At 39.4% G+C, this 19,237-nt stretch overlaps 1 protein-coding gene across 1 annotated transcript; it reads left to right on the forward strand.

Moving 5' to 3' along the window:
* Nucleotides 1-942: 942 nt before the first annotated feature.
* Nucleotides 943-18,961, forward strand: LOC145987314 (uncharacterized). The gene is made up of 2 exons (XM_083121834.1): nt 943-1,063; nt 18,089-18,961. The coding sequence occupies exon 2, from the start codon at nt 18,138-18,140 to the stop codon at nt 18,621-18,623; it is 486 nt and encodes a 161-aa protein (XP_082977960.1). The 5' UTR covers nt 943-1,063; nt 18,089-18,137; the 3' UTR covers nt 18,624-18,961.
* Nucleotides 18,962-19,237: the final 276 nt, after the last annotated feature.

Consider the following 19,237-nt stretch of genomic DNA (forward strand, 5'->3'; position numbering starts at 1 on the left):
AGATAAACTTACACACACAAGGCAACTATGTTCGAACATCCGCCCGGCATGTGATAAAATGTTCGTTTCTCAACAGCCGGGCCGCGGGAGGTTCTCCTGAAGTTTGCGACTTGAAGTCCGAGCTGGCAACCACCTGAAAAGATGTTCTTTCGCTCGGAGATTGTCAGTTTTCGCGACAGCGCTGGTGAGAAATCAAAGTCGTTAAGAGGGCTTTGATGTTACGTGCAACTTACAAACTTGAATTTCAATCGTGGGGCTGTGTCGGAAGGGTGAAGCGACTTGCAGCCCGAGCTGGCAACCGCCTGGAAAGATGGCCGTTCGTTCGGGTTTCATCAGCGATAAGAGGAAATGCTTTTCTGGAACTGTCGAGTGTTTTCCCCTTCTATCTTACTTCAATTACAGTTTTCATTATTCCTTCTTGTCCTAGAATATGCCCTACCCTTCTGAATCTTCTCTGGAGGATCAATTTCCATGTAAAAAGAATAGCTATATGTAATAAGAGTGGAATTATAGTTAAGAACAAAAAATTTCATATTCACTGTCTCAGAGTGTGCCTCATGTTTACCACTTACAAATGACAGAATATGAAAACCAAAAAATGACGTTTTTGTCTTCTGGCCCATCTCCAGCTACAAGAACTGACCACCGACAACATGCCAAGACTTGATTGTCCTCTGCCAGCCCGCGAGCTCTATTGCGCCTAAAAATAGCGCCAATCAAAGCATTATTTAATGATGAGTAGCTTGTTGCTATCGGGGGAACTGCAATTCTCTATCAGAGTCTCTCTTGCGCATGCGCTCCGTGCCCCACTCCCTTCGCTTGGCACTATTATTCCCTTTTTCGTATCCATTACGTAATTCTGTGAGCCAGGAGGGGAAGTGGAAAGTTGTTGGGGAAGGGGAGGGAGATCACGTCGGGGCGCTTGTAAGTCTTCAACGCTAGTGGGAAACAGAAGAAGCGGATTTTTCGAAGACAAGGACGCATCGAGAACTGCGCGGTCACTGTTGAATGTTGTGTTCGCTGCAATAAGAGAAGGAAGGAATTTTGGCGACAGAAATAGCAAGTAAGTTTCCTAGTGATATTTACTGTTAACTAGGACAGACTTGGGGAAGTAACGTAACGGAATTAACGCGTTATTTTCTCGGTAAAACATTACCGAAGTTTCAAGTGTAATCGTAACGATACTTCACTCGCGTGACCTTCATAAATTCAGAACTGAAGGATTTATTTGCCGCAACGATACATGCCTTGTTGTGTTGTTTTAAACTTGATTCGTTGAGTTGGTTATTCTATGTCGCTTTTTTTCCACTTTTGAATAGTCGCGACGATGAGTGTGAATGATGATGCGATAAGATGGATGAAGGGACAACCACAAATACATAAACACGTCGACCTCCGTGGCAGAGTAGCTACCTCAGCGCGCTACGACATCAGGGGTCCCGGGTTCGAAACCCGGCCTGGGCATGGTTGTTCTTTGTGCGTGCCACTTCATCAATTTCATCATATCAATCATCACTCATCCTAATCGTCGCGATTAGCGAAAAGTGCCAGAAAATCGGCGGTAAATAACAAAAATTAAATAAAAACAAACACAATTCCTACAGGCTGCGGTTTCAGTTCCCAGAGTCTCGTTAGTCCGCAAGAATGCAGTCCAGGGTGTACTGCGTGGAAGAGAGGTTGACATTTGGGTGCCTGCCCAAAAGGTCATCCCTACACCCCCTGTTTTAAACTGGTAGATTCATTTAAATATCTTCATTGCGTGACAATGTAACTGTAACACGGTAATTTTGTTGTAACTTACATTCACATCTCTGAACTAGAATAGCTCAACTATTATGAATTATTATAGTGTTTGGGAGTAACAAGTTACTTTTCTCGAATAACGATGAGGGCCTCCCCGATGGTGCAGTGGTAGAGTCGTCGCCTTGTAATCAAGGGGTACCCGGTTTGATACCCGGTGGAGGCACATATGGTGGTTCGGATCCCACTTTAAGCTGTAGGTCCAGTCCCAATTAGCCTTACTGTGCATAAAGTGGGACTTCAAACACCAACTCAATCAATCGAATAACTGTTTCAAGTCTCTTTTTGAAAAGAGTAGTTGTATCTCAATTCAGGTGAATAGTAAGGAAATTAACATTTACTTTTCTATACGTTTCATAGATAATGAACAAAAGTAACTTGATAAAAAGTAGAAATAAAATTTTAATTTTGATGTGTTAAGATGATTCGATATGTCAGTGGAGTAGTTTCAAGTAAAGGGTTTATTTTGAAATTTCCAGTTTCACATTTAAACATATGAGACTTTAATTTCATGAAAATGATTGTTCGTTGTAGATGGTCACATCCATAGATAAACGAACAGTCCGAAAATACCATTTCCAGCATTCCCTTGAGTAACCCAATAAGCGGGTTCTACGGGTATTAAACGAGTTTTTTTTCCTTTTTAGTACGTATATGTGTGTTCATGACAAGTGAACGTTGTTTGTAACACGAAACATACGTAGAATGTGTCTTCAATTTTTGTTCCCGAAATATCAAACAATAAAACTGCAAGAACTCCTGATAAAATTCACATCTTTTGCGAAAAGTTGCAAATTGGAAGAACATTTTACTATTTTTTCTTGTACTAACACTCGCCGTCACCTTAGAATCATTGTGGTGGGGGAGTGTAAAATACACTAATATCACACAATTCCTCGAACTCTTGGAACACCCCTTGAATGTCACTATGTTATTTTTCTGAGATCTTGTATTTGTAATTGGCTGATTTTAATGTCACTTTTCTGTCAGTATATTTTAAAATATATTTTGTTTATTTACAATTTTTTAATTCGTTTTAAAAAGTGTGTTTTTCTTATTGAAGAATGCGCTTCCGATGATGATTTTTTAATGAAATATTGATCGAGATTGAATTTTGTTTCCATTATTCTTTCCCGTCTCAAGTTCAACAGGAACACGATCACGTGACGTTTTTGATGGAAGCGAAATCATATGATGCAATGTGATGGTTGCATACTTGTCACGAACCGAGCGTTGGTAGCTTCAATATCCAGCGCGTGGGACTTTCCGTTCGTCTGGCTTCACTGTCACTCTTTGCGTTCGTGTACTGTCACTGGTAGATCTCCATGACCTAGAACAGAACAGCCCCACCGGGACACAGGGCGAAATTCTCTCGGCACTTTTCAGATAACGGACATATTCGGCGCCTTTTTTTTTAATCCCATTGCTCACAATTGGTAACAGTTGTAGTGGTAACGAAAGAAACCTCAATTCTTTTATGCTCCATGCAGAGTCCTTATTTATTGAAGGGAGTCGCCCTGGGCGCTGAGGAAAGGGGGCGTCGAGGTCCCCATGGTAAACATGGAGTCTCTAAAATTAATATTCTTCTCGGGTTTGAAGAAAATATATTTAGTACAATTGACTTGCTCGCTTCGCTCCTAACGTAACAGTCTCTGTACTTAAAGTTTTAAGTACAGTGGACTCTTTTGAATTGGAATTACTCGGTAATTCGAACAGAAGTTTATTCCCCTTGAAATCATCTTTAATGATACATGTTTTTGTTAATTTGAACTTCTTCCGTGTACCCTTGGAGTTCGAATTAATAAATGTCCATTGTACTTTCATAATAATTTTATGCAATGGGAACTGAACTACAAAATCTATTCGTATGGTGTCTCATTGGGGTACTTGGGATGGGGCCACCCCAAAGGCGTGATTCTGATCACGTCTCCGTCATGACCTAGGTCGAGAATGTGTAGAGCCCGAATGCGCTTTCATGGCATGGTATCCGCCCGCCATCATGACGGTCTATTGATATAACAACAGCGGTTGGAGTTATAAAGATAAAACTTTTGTGAACTGAAAAGTTAGTAAATACTAGCCTAGTGCAGGAGATAAATTTAATCATCTGTTTGCACTTGCATTTGTGGGGGAGGGAGAGTACGTTCTCATAATACAGCTAAGAAGGTTTCCATTGCAGTTCTGAATCCATTAAAAGCAACATCAATTGTTTCAAGAGCCTTCAGCCAAGTCATTACGCAAGAAATTGGAAATTTTCTAATGACGCATTGTGTAGGAACTCACTTAAGTGCTTCGTCACTGATCAAAGGTAGCGGTTGAAGGTACAAGAAGGGCTTCTTTAGAATGTGCCCTAGATAGCTGGAGCGTAAGCAAGTGTTGCTTCAAACGAGAATCCTCTCAGAGATAAGAGTTGAGTAGCGTCATCCCGTAGAACCGCTATCCATTGGCACGGAAGGAATAGTTCTATTATGTCATTTCACACAGCATGTGGAAATTTAACGTCATTCTCTGTGCAAACTGCGGCACAAAGCGTTTGCGTCAGCACGTACTCTGCTTACGTATATGGCAGAACTCGCACGAAGTTCGTCCTGAGCAGCGAAACAAACAGTAGTTGTTATCGAACAGAATCCACACTTTTTGTGCACGTGAGACATATACCCTGTCCCATCTAACTGTGGAGCAAGGCTGCGCATAACGTCAGAGAAGCGAGGGAAATCGAGTGGCCAGAGCGAAGCAGTACACGCTGCTGGGAAGGCAGTCGCTTTCTTCCACTCCACGTAGCCCCGTTCCCTCTCACGTGTTCATTGGTGGAGCCGTCTCCCGTCACTACTTGATTTCGTTTGCCTGCTCTACAGTTAGCTGGGACAGAGTATAGCAGTGTGAGGGACGGGGGTGGGTTCGCTCCCCTGAAAAATGAACGATGGATGATTTATTATATAATAGTTTAGTGAGAAGGAAAAGTTCGGCCTGACTCTGCTCCGCCACCTAACCCTTACTACTGTTTGGTGTCAGTTGGTGTTTTAAGTCCACTTTATGCACAGTAAGGCTAATCGGGACTGGGCCTACGGTTTAAAGTGGGATCCGAACCACTGTGCCATGTGCCTCCACCGGGTATCGAACCCGGGACCCCTTCATTACATGGCGACAACAGGGAGCCCCTTGCTACTGTTATTATGATATTAATGCATACATAGAACGATAGGTTACAGGCATATATAGAATATTTAAGTACAAAATTAAATTGAAAATATAAGTACAAGAGGAAAATGTTCAAATCCAAACACCTGGTCGAACGCGCGCACACACACACACACACACACACATACACATACTGAAACTTGAAACTTTTGAGGAAAAAAAATTGAAATGTACTCAACAAATTAAGTAATAAATGTAATCAGTATATTGTAAAACTAATAGTCGTCCATTTCGTGAACACATTTTTACATTTTCATCTTGTTCTATTTTTAGAACGTGTGTACCCGTATTTTGTTAATTTCCTTAAAATATACATTGTGAGGTATATTTAATAGGGATTTAGGGAAATTTTCAAAATTGGAACTGGCTACATTTAAGTACACGTTTGCCATTGTAGAGAATATGGATCCACAGAAGCGAGATTGGTTACCAGGGTGAGACGTGTCCAGTTTCCTAATCCTAGTAGAAGTTTCATTATTAATTTTTCAGCAGTTGATTCGCTCTTAAGAAGCTCTAGGTATGAGTATATTTTTTTAGTCGAGGACATTGAATATGAACTTGTGACTAGCTCCACAGTTAATCACGCTAACTGCTAGACCACTGAGTTAGGCAGCTTCCGTATCCAATGTCTCGCCGTAAAGGAAATATCGCACGTCTCGTTTAACCTTCAAACGGCTGGATGTAGGTCAAGATAAGCGGGAGACCAAAAACAGCACTTCCGTCGGAATAAAGAAATACCGGAACACTTCCTGAAGAACTGTGTAAAGATAAAATTCGCCGCAGACATATTCCAAGCTCTGTCGTGGTTTAGATGGGAATGCAAATGTTTTGCCGTGGCGTTGATGGAGAGTTAAAGAGGGCTTGGAAATCCACGCTCCGTCTGACCTTGAGAACATCGCGTAGGCAGACATCGCCATTACAGAACCATTACGTTTATCTCATATGATTGTGGCTGCAAGAGCTGTCGAGGCTTTTGTATTCCTGTCCCTGCTTTTCACTAATGCTTGTATACTATTTTTCTTGTGTTCATTTCACTTAATTTGTCTTCTCTCCACTTCTTTTTCTTCCGCTTTCTTCCCCCAGAGGATTATGCAGAATTTTCCATCTGGATGTCGGTGGATCTATGGCATTTTTTTTTTATGGGGGTTAATTTACTGATTGGTTTGCTTTATTTTACTCCGCTTTCCTTCCACTCCTGTCTAATAGTGAAGATAAGACTGTATGGTGAAGACAAAGGCGCCCGCAGGATTTTTTCAGAAAGAGGAAGGGGCAACAGTGCTCAAAGAAAATTCTCATAAATAGGGAGCGGAAGTTGGTGACCTAAAAAATATAGGTATATGACCTAGAGAATGTCCTAAAAAATGGGAAAAAATTACGTATAAAATGCAAAAAAATGACCATTAAATTTGTTAGTTTCAGGTTAAAAATTGAAATGAAAAGTAAATTAAACAAAATACAATATTGCTTTAAACAAAAAGGGCTCCAAATGATACCACATGCACATTCAATTAAAATATGCAACGAGGAATTCCAATGGAAACAACCGAATATTTTTTTTCACCGTCTGGGCAGGTTATTTCCAGCGTCTCCTCATCTGACCTTAAATCTGAGTTTGCCCCAGACGGACACTTGGTGGTTTCCCCCGACACAACAAAGACTGTCACCAGTTCAGCATTTCTTTTGCTCGTAAATTGCAATCCTGCGAGTAAGCCTATGTTCCCCTTTGTGAAAAGACTCAAGAATATTACCAAAATGAAAGAAGTGACAAAATATGACAAAACAATACACCGAATATTGCGAAAAATGACGGGAAAATGCCGAAAATCGGGAAAATGACCTAAAACCTGAAAATTGGCAAAAAATGCAAAAAAAATGTACTTTAAAATTACCTTTTTTTTTGGGTTCTAGACGAAGTGTAATATTGTGTAGCTATATTTAATGGGCATCGTGTCCGAGATGTCAGAAAAAATATGATATTTCATCAACTTCCGCTCCCTACTCATAAAACAACCCCACCCACTGTATTTTGTATCCATGCTGATCCGTACGAGCAACTCACCATCTTTCCTTAAACTGGGCAAAGCATCTCCCTCCCCCTTCCCAGCTAGGAATTTCTGCTTCGAGCAGTGGAGGTCACAGTAAGATTTCATATCTTGCCCTTCAGTCATAAAAACTAGTATTTTACGTTTTATTATTATTATTATTATTATTATTATTATATAAATCATAAAATTAAAAACACAATTGAAAGTACTTTGGTATTGTTCTCAAGTTCAGACTTGAGTCCACTATTTAGATAGAAACTGGATAAGACTTGCTTCTTTTCCATAAACATCACTATCACTTTGTTGTTGAACAGTTCTTTGTGTTTTTTGTTCTTTTTCACAGGGGGCACCTATGATCCATCTTTTCACGCTACAATTTAGCCATGAAGTTGTTTTTTTTTGTCTGATATCTGGCCCCCTTCAGCGGGCGTCTTTGGATGTTAAATAAATACAATAAAATGGATGATGGATCAATCACAAACATACATGGACAGCACACAACACAAATCCCACAAAGGATTATTCTGGCTCTTGGTCCAGCGCCAGAGCATCGTTTTTAAAAGAATAAAGCTAAAAGGTAAAGTTAAGCCGTGCTCATTGCGCCGTGCTGTGATGGGACATACGGAGAATGTGCTGGTAGGGCCACACACATTCTCAATCTCGACCATACTGTGGAGGTTACGTGATCGGCATCACGCTCCTACTGCATTTACCTACCCAGGGTTGTTTCCAGGTACCCATTTATTAAGGCTGGGTGAACCCCAGATTCGCTGTATCCAGAGAGAGGTGAAGAGTCAAATTCAACCTTTATGGGGAATTTTAGGGGAAGTTGGCATGGGCATTCATTGTGATTTTTTACGTGGAAAGTAAAATAAATGTTATTCCCTTTACAAATAATTTAAAATAAAGCATTGCCCTGACTGGGAAAGAATTGTTTTTTCCTCCCCCTTTAGAAAAAAAATGGTACGCCCATTGGTGTTGAGCGTGTGTGGTTTTCTCCTGGCTCCATTTTCTTTCCTTGTTAGCTCTTCTGTTTCTCTTCTCCCTTTTCTTTCCTCCAGTGCTTTTATATCTTCTCATTCACCTTTTTTCTTCTTTTCTTTATCTTCTTCCTTTTCTATCCTCTTTCATTTTCTTTTTCTCCCTTCTCTTTTCTTACTTCCTCGTACCCTTTTGTCTCCATTTTTCTGTACATTTTCTTCTTCTTGTTTTCTTTCTTAAACACTTTATATTTCTTCTTTTGTCTCTCTATCTTTTCTTACCTTCCAGTGCCTTTTCCCCTGTTCCCTATTCTTCACTTTTTTCCATTCTGTTCTCCTCTATCTCTTTTGTATCCTCTCTACTGTCTTCTCTTACTTCCTCTCTTTTATCTTAATTCCCCATGCTCTTCTCTCACTTCTCCTTGCGCTTCTCTTCCTTCTCTCTCTCTTCTGCTCATATCTTCCCTTCTAGATGCGTGACCTTCGAATATATTCATTGCAGAGGGGTCACGGGTTCGAATCCTGGCCTGGGCCTGGATGTTTGTGAGTGTCCATTCATCAATTTCATCATATCATCACTCGTTCCCATCTTCGCAAATAGCCAAAAGTGGCACAAAAAGCGAAGTAAAATAAAACAAGTCAATCAATCAATATTCATTGCAGAAACGGCCTTCACTTGCGAAGATAGAGAAATCAATTAGCAACAAGATGCTAAAGTTATGTCAATTTCTATCTTCTTCAATCGGTAGTTGAACTTATGTAGGTCAGTGTGTTTCAGCTCAAAGTCAAGGTCGTTCCAAGGCCGTTCTCTGAAGGCAGATGGTAATCAGACGATACAGAAATGTCGTTAGGTTGTGCGTAAAATATAGTGCTGCGTACGTCATAGCAGATGATCCATCGGATATTGCATGCATGTCTTATTGTGTGAGCTGTTATGTAATCAGAATCTGTGTATTACATATTTAACTTTAGTACATTTTTGTTATTTTTGTTTCATATTGACTTTTGAAACCTTTGAATTAGTTTTAGTGTCTGTGTTTAATTCCACTTAGTGTATCTATAGATTAATTGCGACCATGAAGACTAATGATTAGAGGAAATGAAAGGATAAACCTTAAATCACCGATGATTCGCACAGTTCGTATGGAGGCAGAATTCTGAGGGTCACACCTTCGCATTATTTTTTTTATTGTTATTATTTGCGTATACAATAACTTACAAATTAAGGTTGGTTTTTGAAGGGGGATGAGGGAGAATTGCTTTCTCTGGTAAATGCATCCTCTCTCTGTTGTGTATTTCTTAATACGAGGGTTGGGAGACAAGTCGTGGCAACGATTTTCTTTTCGCGAGAATGCAGGACCGGCACACAAAATCGAAATATACAAATGGAAGAGGACACTTTATGTATGAATAAGATAGGTCATGTGTACCAGTGTTTAGTAGGGAAGTGCAAGATTATTTTTTTAAAATTAATAAATGTTATACATGCGTGTATTATTCACAAGGTTACATTGTCAGTACAAGAGAAAAGAGGCCCAAACAAAGCGCCCTATGAACCCTCAAAGTAGTCCCCAAGAGCGTCCAAAACAAGCTGCCAACTATGTGGGAGACGGCTTCGGACCAGTGTTGCCACAATCTGAGGACACAATTTCCCTTTCCAAGGGACAAAATTTCCCATTTTGGACCAATTTTTCCCTTCACCTAAACAAATATAATAATAATAATTATTACTACTACTAGCAGTGCCCTAGTAGTAGTAGCAGCAGCAGCAGTAGTAGTAGTGATATTTCCGTTGGTCCATGCTCGTATGAATAAAAAATGAAACAAAATGTTCACATACATGTCAGTTTCATCGTTCCCTGGTCAGATGCCCCAGGTTTGAATCCTGATCAGGAATCCAGTAAATCGTTAATTCTCATCGTTACAATTATCCGAAGATAAAGAAAAGCGACATACAATAAACTTAAAAGAAACAGAAGTAGATACAGGCTTGTATTCAAGAGAGCAGAAATAAGAAGGAACAGAAAAAAATAAAAATGTGGATATGAAACTGGAACGTATAATGTAGAGTCAGATGTCATAAAATTTCCCTGAAATTGTGGTATTTTTCATCGAAATTCCCTTTTCCCTTTTGGATAAAATTTCGGCCCAAATTTTCCAGCAAAAGGGAAATTTCCCTTCATGTGGCAACACTGTTTCGGACTGAGAGGAAATTGCCATCGCCGCGAAATGTGAGATGTCCCGACTCACACCTAATGAGGCGGATGGCATTCGACGGCTCCCACATGTTAGTCTGCAAAATACGGTGCAGGGTGCACTACGTGGGAGAGAAGCTGACATTTGTGTTTCTGCCGAAAAGTTCATCTCAACAGAAAGGATGAAAGCCCATCACAAGAAAGGTTGGCGACGGCCGCGATTTGGACATGGTGGGATTCGAACCTAGAGCCTCATCTAGCGGGACGAACATTCAAGGAGATAAAGGCTCCTCCGTCGTGCTAGGAAACTAGCGCAGTTCTATTTACAGCTCTTACGCACGCGGTTCTCTTTATCGCTTTCAAGTCGCTAACGGGTTGACTTACAAGAGAGTAATCTGGGAATGGCCTTGGACTTGGGGCAGTATCAGAGTACGTTGGCGATTGATGCGACCGCAACAGCAAATAGCAAGTGGTGATTTAAACCAGTTTAATGCATGGTCGAGCCTTTCTTTGTATAAAGATGATGCCCTCTACCAGATGACGTTGAGTCGTTTCGAAAGTGGAGTGTGAAAGAAACGCGGCATCCCAGTAAGTACTTGAAGTTCATGATTTAGCTCTCGGGCATCAGGCATCTTGTATAGTGTATTTGACAGGACAAGCAAGACACTGTGTCGCCAACGGAAGTGATCGAATCCAAACCGAAAGGGTAAGCATACAGAAGCATGCGCAGTATTCCACATGTACCCATTCGTTTGCTTATATGTGTGTGTGGAGTGGGGATATATTTTGTTACAGTAATTCCAAAGTTAATTCCTTAGTGTCAGCTGTGAACCTGTGCACCGTGGTTGCATACATTCATGCCATCTGCATAAAATTTTCCCTTTTCGAGGGTTTGGTAGCGTTGAAATCGTTATTAAACTGAGATTTGAGGAGAAATCATGGCGTCGGAAACAGCTTGGAAATATATTATATGTAAATGTTATCATAAATATTATTAAATATTAAAAACACTTTGAAATTTAAATTTGAAAATCCTATCTTAGATAATGAGTATATATTACAGTGCAACAAAAAATATTTTCAAAACTGAATCATTTAAATTACTTATATTACGGTTAAATAGGTAAAAGCCGTTTATACTTTAAGAAAGGTACTTGGATAGCAGCTAAAAATGATGACTTTAGACCTCATTTCTCCAAGCTTTGTACAGTGTGTAACTTGATTTGTAATTGAAGACCAGGAGTACAGTGGGCCTTTCTTTGATGTGAAATATTTGTATTCATACAATAAGGAGTTTAGAGCTTCTATAATCGTAACAAATTAGCTAGTGATAATTAATGGAAGACGGCCAGTAGACTAAATCATTAATATTCTTATTAGCCATCTCACAATCTCCACGTGCTTCTCACTCCCAGGTGAGGGGGACTGCACGGCACGGCAGTGTGTTTGACCCGTTTCACATATTCCATGCTGATATATCGTGGCATGTAGAAATAATCCACATGATTAAAAGGGAGAGAGAGAATTTGCAACTTCCGTTGGACTTTGCCTCGAAGCGGTCTGCGACCTTCCTCTCACTGCTAATTGAATCAGCGGGCATTCTAGTAAAGCAGAGATATGCTGTAAGCAATATTACATTACAGTGAACAATTCCTGAACTCTCATATTTTCGTTAGTGCATAAAATAAACATGCAAAGAAATTATTATTTACTCGGTACCACTCTTAATAGATTTGAATAGTATCTTTCCGCAGTGGCGGCTCGTGGTCTGGGTCTATGGGTGTGCACCTTGGCCTCGCGTCCAGAACAAGTGTTATTCCCACTCAATTATTCCTGCCCGTTTCTGCTAATCGCATTTGCAATCCAAGTTATGACGCACCTTTCCATGATGATGAGACGATAGCAAAGTTGTATTTCATGATTTTTTTTTTAAAAAAAAAATAAGGTTTATTACAAAATTGAAATACCCTAGTGATCTTTTTAATCGATCACAAGAGAAGATGTGTTGTTTGGTCTCTTTCGTGACCTGTAGAAAATTTAGCATTCGACGACCTGACAAAATCACTCGCAACGCTATACCGATAAACTTCTATTTTGTAAAGGATAATAATATTGCCAGAATTTTGTGTAATTGCGGTGTTTTAATAATGTATATTATCTTTCTTCAATGTAAATATGTCCCATCAGAAACCCAAGTTTAATGCTACATAAACATTTCATCGTACACTTAAGTTAATTACCATTTTTAATGTACTTATACACTTTAGTCATTGTAATGAGGGTCCTCGAAACCCTAATCAAATGCAACTAGTTCTTGCCAGCACCTCTACAAAAATTATCTCAAATCAGTGACATAATAGTACAATTTACAGATTCTCGTATGCACTGAATAAAGAATTGGATTGACTGTTCTGTGACAAAAATACAAGATTAAACTTGATTATTTGAAATTTTCGTTGAACTTCCAAATACAATTCAGAGCGTCTAAATGCACCAATTCCTACGGTATTGTAAATGATTTTAATTCAAACCGCTGACATTTTATAAAACTATTTTTCCAGCACCTGTATCAAAGTATTCCACTCATTGCATCTGGCCTTGTATGGTTGAATAGTACGCTCCTCACTACACGCCACACCCTTTCCCCTTTCTTCCCCCCCCCCCCCTCATTCGGATTTCAATGCTTTCCTCAGAACCGCGTGAGGCGAAGAGATCAAAATTTCCCTTGCTGAGAAAAAATCCCTCAATTTGCAATGATGCATGGGTTGTTCTAGAGTCTCTACTCCGTCACACGGCAAGGAGTGGAAAGATTTCAACACTACATGACGAAGAGGGAACAGCGCATGTCCGTTTCTACTATGTCACAATTCTTTGTGCCATAGAATAAACCATTTACATCCATTTCGCTCCCAAGTGACAATTATAACATAATCCTGATACTTCGTCGAGATTTTATTAAATAAATTTCATGTGAAATCATTTTACATTAATCTGTCTCATTTGTGATAAACAGAATGAACTCAGTACAATTTTTAGTAAGTTCATTACAATTGAGATATTTATTTTGTCTTTCAAGTCAATAATTATTTTAAATCACTTTTTATTTTGTTTCTTTGCTTCGTCACTTTGTATTTAACGTTATAAGTTTAATAAAATATTTATTATTTGAAAATATATACTTAAATCCTTTGAAATTTCACACCAACCCAATTAAAATCAAAATATGCAAGCATTGACCACTGTGTAATATCACCTATTTAGGTCAGTAGATAGTGAACTACATATTTGAATTAATCATGTCAGTTGTTCATAAAACAATTGAGATACGAATCAAATTAAAAGACATATTGATTTCCAAAATATAAAAGAAGGCTTCATTTCTTGACGTGTTTAATATTCAGTATTGGAAATAGAACACTATCAGTATTTGTTATTGCTGAGAATATGAAACCCACTCGAAATGCTAGGTTCAATGGGAATTTCCGTACATTAACTCGATTTTTGTCCAGTCTCGTTGAGGACAATGCTCAAAGTCTAAAGGAAAAAGTTCACAATGTTTATAATCATGCCGACGACGTATAATTACATGTTGCAGAGTTCTAAAACAACACGAAAGCTAGTGACCCTTGGCTAAGGTTTTGCCACGCGAAGCAAAAATACGTTCTAACAATCTGAGCTAAGGCGTGATTGTCAGATTATGACCCGAGTCTGTAGTCCTTTTCCACATATCCCCTTCCCTTTCTCTTTCCTTAGCCGGGAACAAATATAGCTATGAGCTGAGAGTCTAGCAATATTTTCTCTCATGATCATGAAATGCGTATCGTTCTGCGAAAGTGATAAGACGTGCATGGTCTTTTGGAGTTGTTGAACTTTTTCCTTCGTTGACTCTTCCGAGATATGAAGCTCAACGTATGTATTGACCACAGAAAGCCGAGTAAGATTTCATGAACACTACATTGATTTGTCATTTACCGTCGCTTTCCTACCACTCTTGGCTAATCGCGACGATAAAGATGAGTGATGATATGATGAAATTATTTAAGAGAAACTCACATGGAACACCCGGAAATCACCTGGTTATCCAGAGAAAACTTCGTAGTCATTCGCCGCCAGGAAAGCTTCAAGAATAATTTCACAGGCATTTGATTGTCAGCATCCTTATCGTCATTCTGCACACCATCTTGCCACATCCCAATAGATGTGGTGCCGTTGGTGAACTCTTATTTTCAGTGCTAGTGCAGTCCTAGTGCAATTATATTTTCAGTGCTAGTGGGCGATTTTTATACTAGATATACCAGATGAGTGAATATCTAGCACAACATTTTCCATTATTTCTTTTACATTTCATACAGTTAGTGTTGAAATGTATACATGGACATCCGGAAGGGGGGTGGGGCTGGAAAATGAAAGTCAACCACTCTCGCTTAACCATGTTTCGCCATCCCATTCCTCCCCTCGGCGCTGACGACCTGACGGCCCCGGCTGTGGAGATGTGTTGCTGGGATTCGGCCCTTTGAACCCTCGGCGGGCTGCGCCTTGTGTGCCCGTTGTCAGAACGCGGGCTCTCCGGTCTACTGTCGGGGTGACGTTGATAATAACCATTGTTCACTCGACCGTTGTAGAAGTTGTTGTTGTCGCTGTTGCCATGGTGACCCGGCGACCTACGGCTCGGTCCACCTCGACGTCTCTGTCCCCGATACTGGCGGACGTCCATGAATGTATAGTTATTCTATTTTGATTATAACTTTTACACACAGAAGTTAGGGTTAAATGTTATTCATAAGGTTTATGTTGTATGGCCACTCACATAAAATATTATTTCGGGGGGGGGGGTTTGTAAGCTGTGAAACTATTTATACTTTGGATTTTATGGCAGAATATGGAAACATAATCTGGTTCCTGCAGTTTACGCTCATTTTTTGGAGATGCAGTTTTTACTTTGGCTATTCTTTTCGAATACTAACCAACTATTTCTGTTATTAACAATAAATATAAAAAGCTTTCAACTTTGAAATGAGCGATGACAATTTCCAGTGGAGGCCAGTTCCTCCCTCCTCTCTGTTGCTGGAGTATGAATCAGTATCGATGGTGCATATCTGACAAAATTAGCCCTAAAGGCAGTGAATATTCTGGGGCGTTCTTTTTAAATAACCACAAGCCATTGCAGTTTATCTGGCTGATAACACCCTCAAAGGCTATCACACTTTATCACCCCCTACAGGCATAACGGGAAGGGCGATTGAATCAGAAAAAATTCCCACTCCAATGGCAACTCACCAATGGAACTTTCCGTGGATGTTCACTCTCCCTAAAAGATTAAGAAACAGCTGTTGAAAAGTCCAGGCCCCGCAGCGAGCGTTGAAGTTTCATCCAAGCCACCAGGTGGGGTGCGAGGTGTACTCAGTGACCCTGCTCTTCAACCAGACCAGTTTGCTCTTTTGTTTTTGCGAGTGTGGGATGCGACTATTGTAGGCGGTTACTCTCGTTTCTTTGTGTGATTTTCGTTCTTGTGGAGTTTACTGTGCTAATTACAACTTAGGTGAGCCATTTTATATTTTTATATTACTTAAATCGGTTTATCGCATATATGAATGATAATTTTGAATCTTTGCCACAAATATGACCCACGAATTTCAATCACTTGTTCCTATATTACAGTAGTCTCGTCAGACAATTTAGTTTTGGATGGCAGTGGCCAGTGGCGCAGGAAAATTTTTGATTTGCAGGGTTGCAATGTTCAAACTCCACAATTATATACGCAGCACATAGGCTACACAACTTTTATTTTTTAAAAAAAATGCACAACCTTGTATACTGCAAAAAAAAAAAAAGCAATATTCACAAAAATATAATATTTAGGGGTTTCCCACTCATTTTTTGATGGTGACCTTTCAATATCTTCGTCACGTTATTGTTTGTTTTAGAGCAACCAATTTGGGTATTTTTTCCGTCCTTTATTGTGTGCAATAATAGATCCTTAATTTATTTCGTATTAACTACATTCCTACCATTCATAAGCAGCGCTAGGATCTGAAATCTAGACGCGCTTATGGGGTGGGGAGCTTACTACGAGGGTTGGCTCAACTTGTTATTGCTATTATTATTATTTCTTGATTTGCAGTAACGTTGCACTCTTGATACCAGGGTCGGTCTAATGTGGGTGCGGGGTCTGGAACATGCAATATATGCGGGGCCTATAACCAAAATTTTTCAGAGGTCTGTAAAGATCAGATTTTAGTTCCTTAGTATGAAGTACAGGTGTTTTATATAATCACAGTATAAAACATTATTACAATTAATTTATATATTTCGTATCATTATCTAAGGAATGCGCAGAATATGTTGAAGGTTAAAACCAGGAATTATGGAAGGCTACAAAAAGTTTATATATTCACTTTCTGATTTCATTCTGTAATTAAACGAATAGTGTATATTAACTATGTTCTATTGCAATATTTGAACACAATTTTTATGTAGATAGTACCACACATAAAGTATTATAATACGTTTATGTGTGGTAGCATTTTGTTTAGAATGTGGTTTCAATAATTATATTTATTTTTAAATATGCTAAGTCAAAACAATCAATGAAGTCAAGAAAAACCAGATTAGTTGCTCAATTAGAAGCACCAACGTCCCATGAACTCCAAATAAACTGTACACAAATAAATATTTTTATCTCGGGCGAGTATCCGATTTGCCCCTTTCTAGGGCCTGATTAATACTATATACTAATCCTGCATAAGTAAAGTATATAATGAAAAGGTAGGAATGAACATCGTAAGAAATTTATATAAGCTAGTGGAGACTGGATTACACATTGAACTTATTTATCATAGCTGGCAAAATTACTGGAGTAGGTAGCTTTATTGCAATATATAATGTAGTAAACTTGCCTCGTTATTCATTTATTAATTTTGTTATTATTACTATTGCAATGAGAACTGAGGGTGCGGAAGGGCTGCTGACCTGAATACAAACACCCCTTCGCACCAACCACTACTCCATGCAGTCACATGAGAGCCGATGCCTCCAGCAAACAAAAAAAAAAGTATAAATAAATGTTTGCCTAGCCCAAATGTGCATTTTTAATGTTGCTTACGCCTGCCCCCTAACAAAAAAATGCCCCTCTGCCTCTATACTGATTTTTAATCTGGTACCGTCACTGAGACATACGTATGGTTATCACGAGGTGTGTGTGTTGGGGGGGGGGGGGGGCCTCGGTCGACAGCATCCGAAAATTGCAATCGTTTATGAGCTTTTAATGCAGCAAGCTGGTCAGAGCTAAATGGTTCCATATTCTGCAATTGAGCCCAAGAAATATAGTTCCATGAATTTTCCCAATTTCGAAAATAAGATTTTTGTATACACTTGCTGGATTTGTAAAAGTAGATATTACATAACTATGTTCTAGGGTGTATACTATAAAATATTTTGTAATGACCTTTGTTTTAAAAGTTGCTCAGAGACAAAAAAGGTTAATTTCAAGGGGAGTTCGCATTTACCACTGTGGTGTTTTCCAAATTCTTTACTACTTTTAATTGAAAATTTTGATTTTATCACTTAAGCTACTGTTTGTATGAGAAGTCACACGATGTAATCTCCATGACTAAAATCCCCCCTCTAATTTTCTAAGCCGTTCCTTGAACGAGGTGTATAAAAGTTAACAAACAAGATATCATACCGGTAGTAGCCATAATTTTCAGTGTATTGATGGTATCAAATGTGAAATAATAAGATAAACTGTTATTATGTATATTCACTCGTATCGGGTGGGAGTCTGTCACTTAATATATGATTATATTAGTTTGTATTCGCACATAATTCAAACATTCCCTGGAGCTTATCTTAGTTTTGTTTGTTTCCTCAGGTTAGTGCTGCTACCTGCTGAGATTCGAAGGTTTCCTGACAGCGAAAAGATGACGTACAACAAACTGAGCCGCCAGCGACGTATCTCCGAGGGTCCAGAGGAGGATTTGGTCGCTGTGGAAGGTCAAGCCCATCTCTGCTTCACCGAGGACGGGGCGTGGTTCCAAGGTGTCCTGGAGACGCCGGACCAGACGTCGTTCGGGCTCTACGGACAGCGGATCAGCAAGGATACGGACGCAGACCCAGACAATCCGGAGGGAATCCCAGTGGAATATGACGTCACGTTGTCGGATCTCGAAACCGGATCGGCGTACTCGTTGACGAAGGTCACCGGAAGGAACGGTCATCTGTGCACCTTCCACTGCCAAAAGGTGAACTTCACCACTAAACACGTTTACAAGGGCATCAAAGCCGACATGGTGATACAGAAGTACCTGGGATCGAAGTTGGTCGGCGGCAATTTCCATGTTTTTGCAGGACCCATGAAAGTTTCGTTCAGTAGCATGCCAGCCTCCGGTCAGGCTTGGTGTCTGTGATAATGGTGACCTTTGACGTGAAAGTGGATTCAGAAGCCCTTTTCCTTGTGAGTGTACAATGTTCAAAACTTAACTGTGATGTGCAACGAAGTGTTGATAAACATGAAGTTATTTCTACGGTACTGTTCTCTTCATTAAAGGCACTTTCTGAAATAACACTGTCTCCACTTTGTGGTACCCCCTTAAGTGCATGAGCATTTTGTAACCCAACTCCAGAACTTTGTCCATGCATACTTTAATAAAACTTTCTCACAAATGTGTTAACTTCTCTACGTGTAAAATAATATGTTAAGTATTTATGTTTCATACTTATTTTTCTACACAAAATAAATTATTTTAATTAAGTTCTATTGTTGATATTTTTCATATATTGTTCAAGAGTGGCAAAACCAAATCCTTAGAAAAATATTTGGACCTAAAAGGGATGAGAAGACAGGTGAGTGGAGAGGGTTACATAATTTAGAACTGCATTATTTGTATTCATGTGCAGATATTGTTAGAATAATTCAATCAAGAAGACTTAGATGGGAAGACCTTGTGGGACGAATGGGAGAGGAAATAAGAGTTTTCAGGATTCTTGTTGGAAAACCTGATGGTAAGAGACCTGTACGAAG

Source organism: Lepisma saccharinum, chromosome 4 (genome assembly GCF_977018435.1).
Source record: "Lepisma saccharinum chromosome 4, izLepSacc3.1, whole genome shotgun sequence".
Classification (NCBI taxonomy): Eukaryota; Metazoa; Arthropoda; class Insecta; order Zygentoma; family Lepismatidae; genus Lepisma; species Lepisma saccharinum.

What these genes read in the sequence shown, in the direction of transcription:
- LOC145987314 (XM_083121834.1), top strand. Translation starts at nt 18,138, where the DNA reads ATGACGTACAACAAACTGAGCCGCCAGCGACGTATCTCCGAGGGTCCA.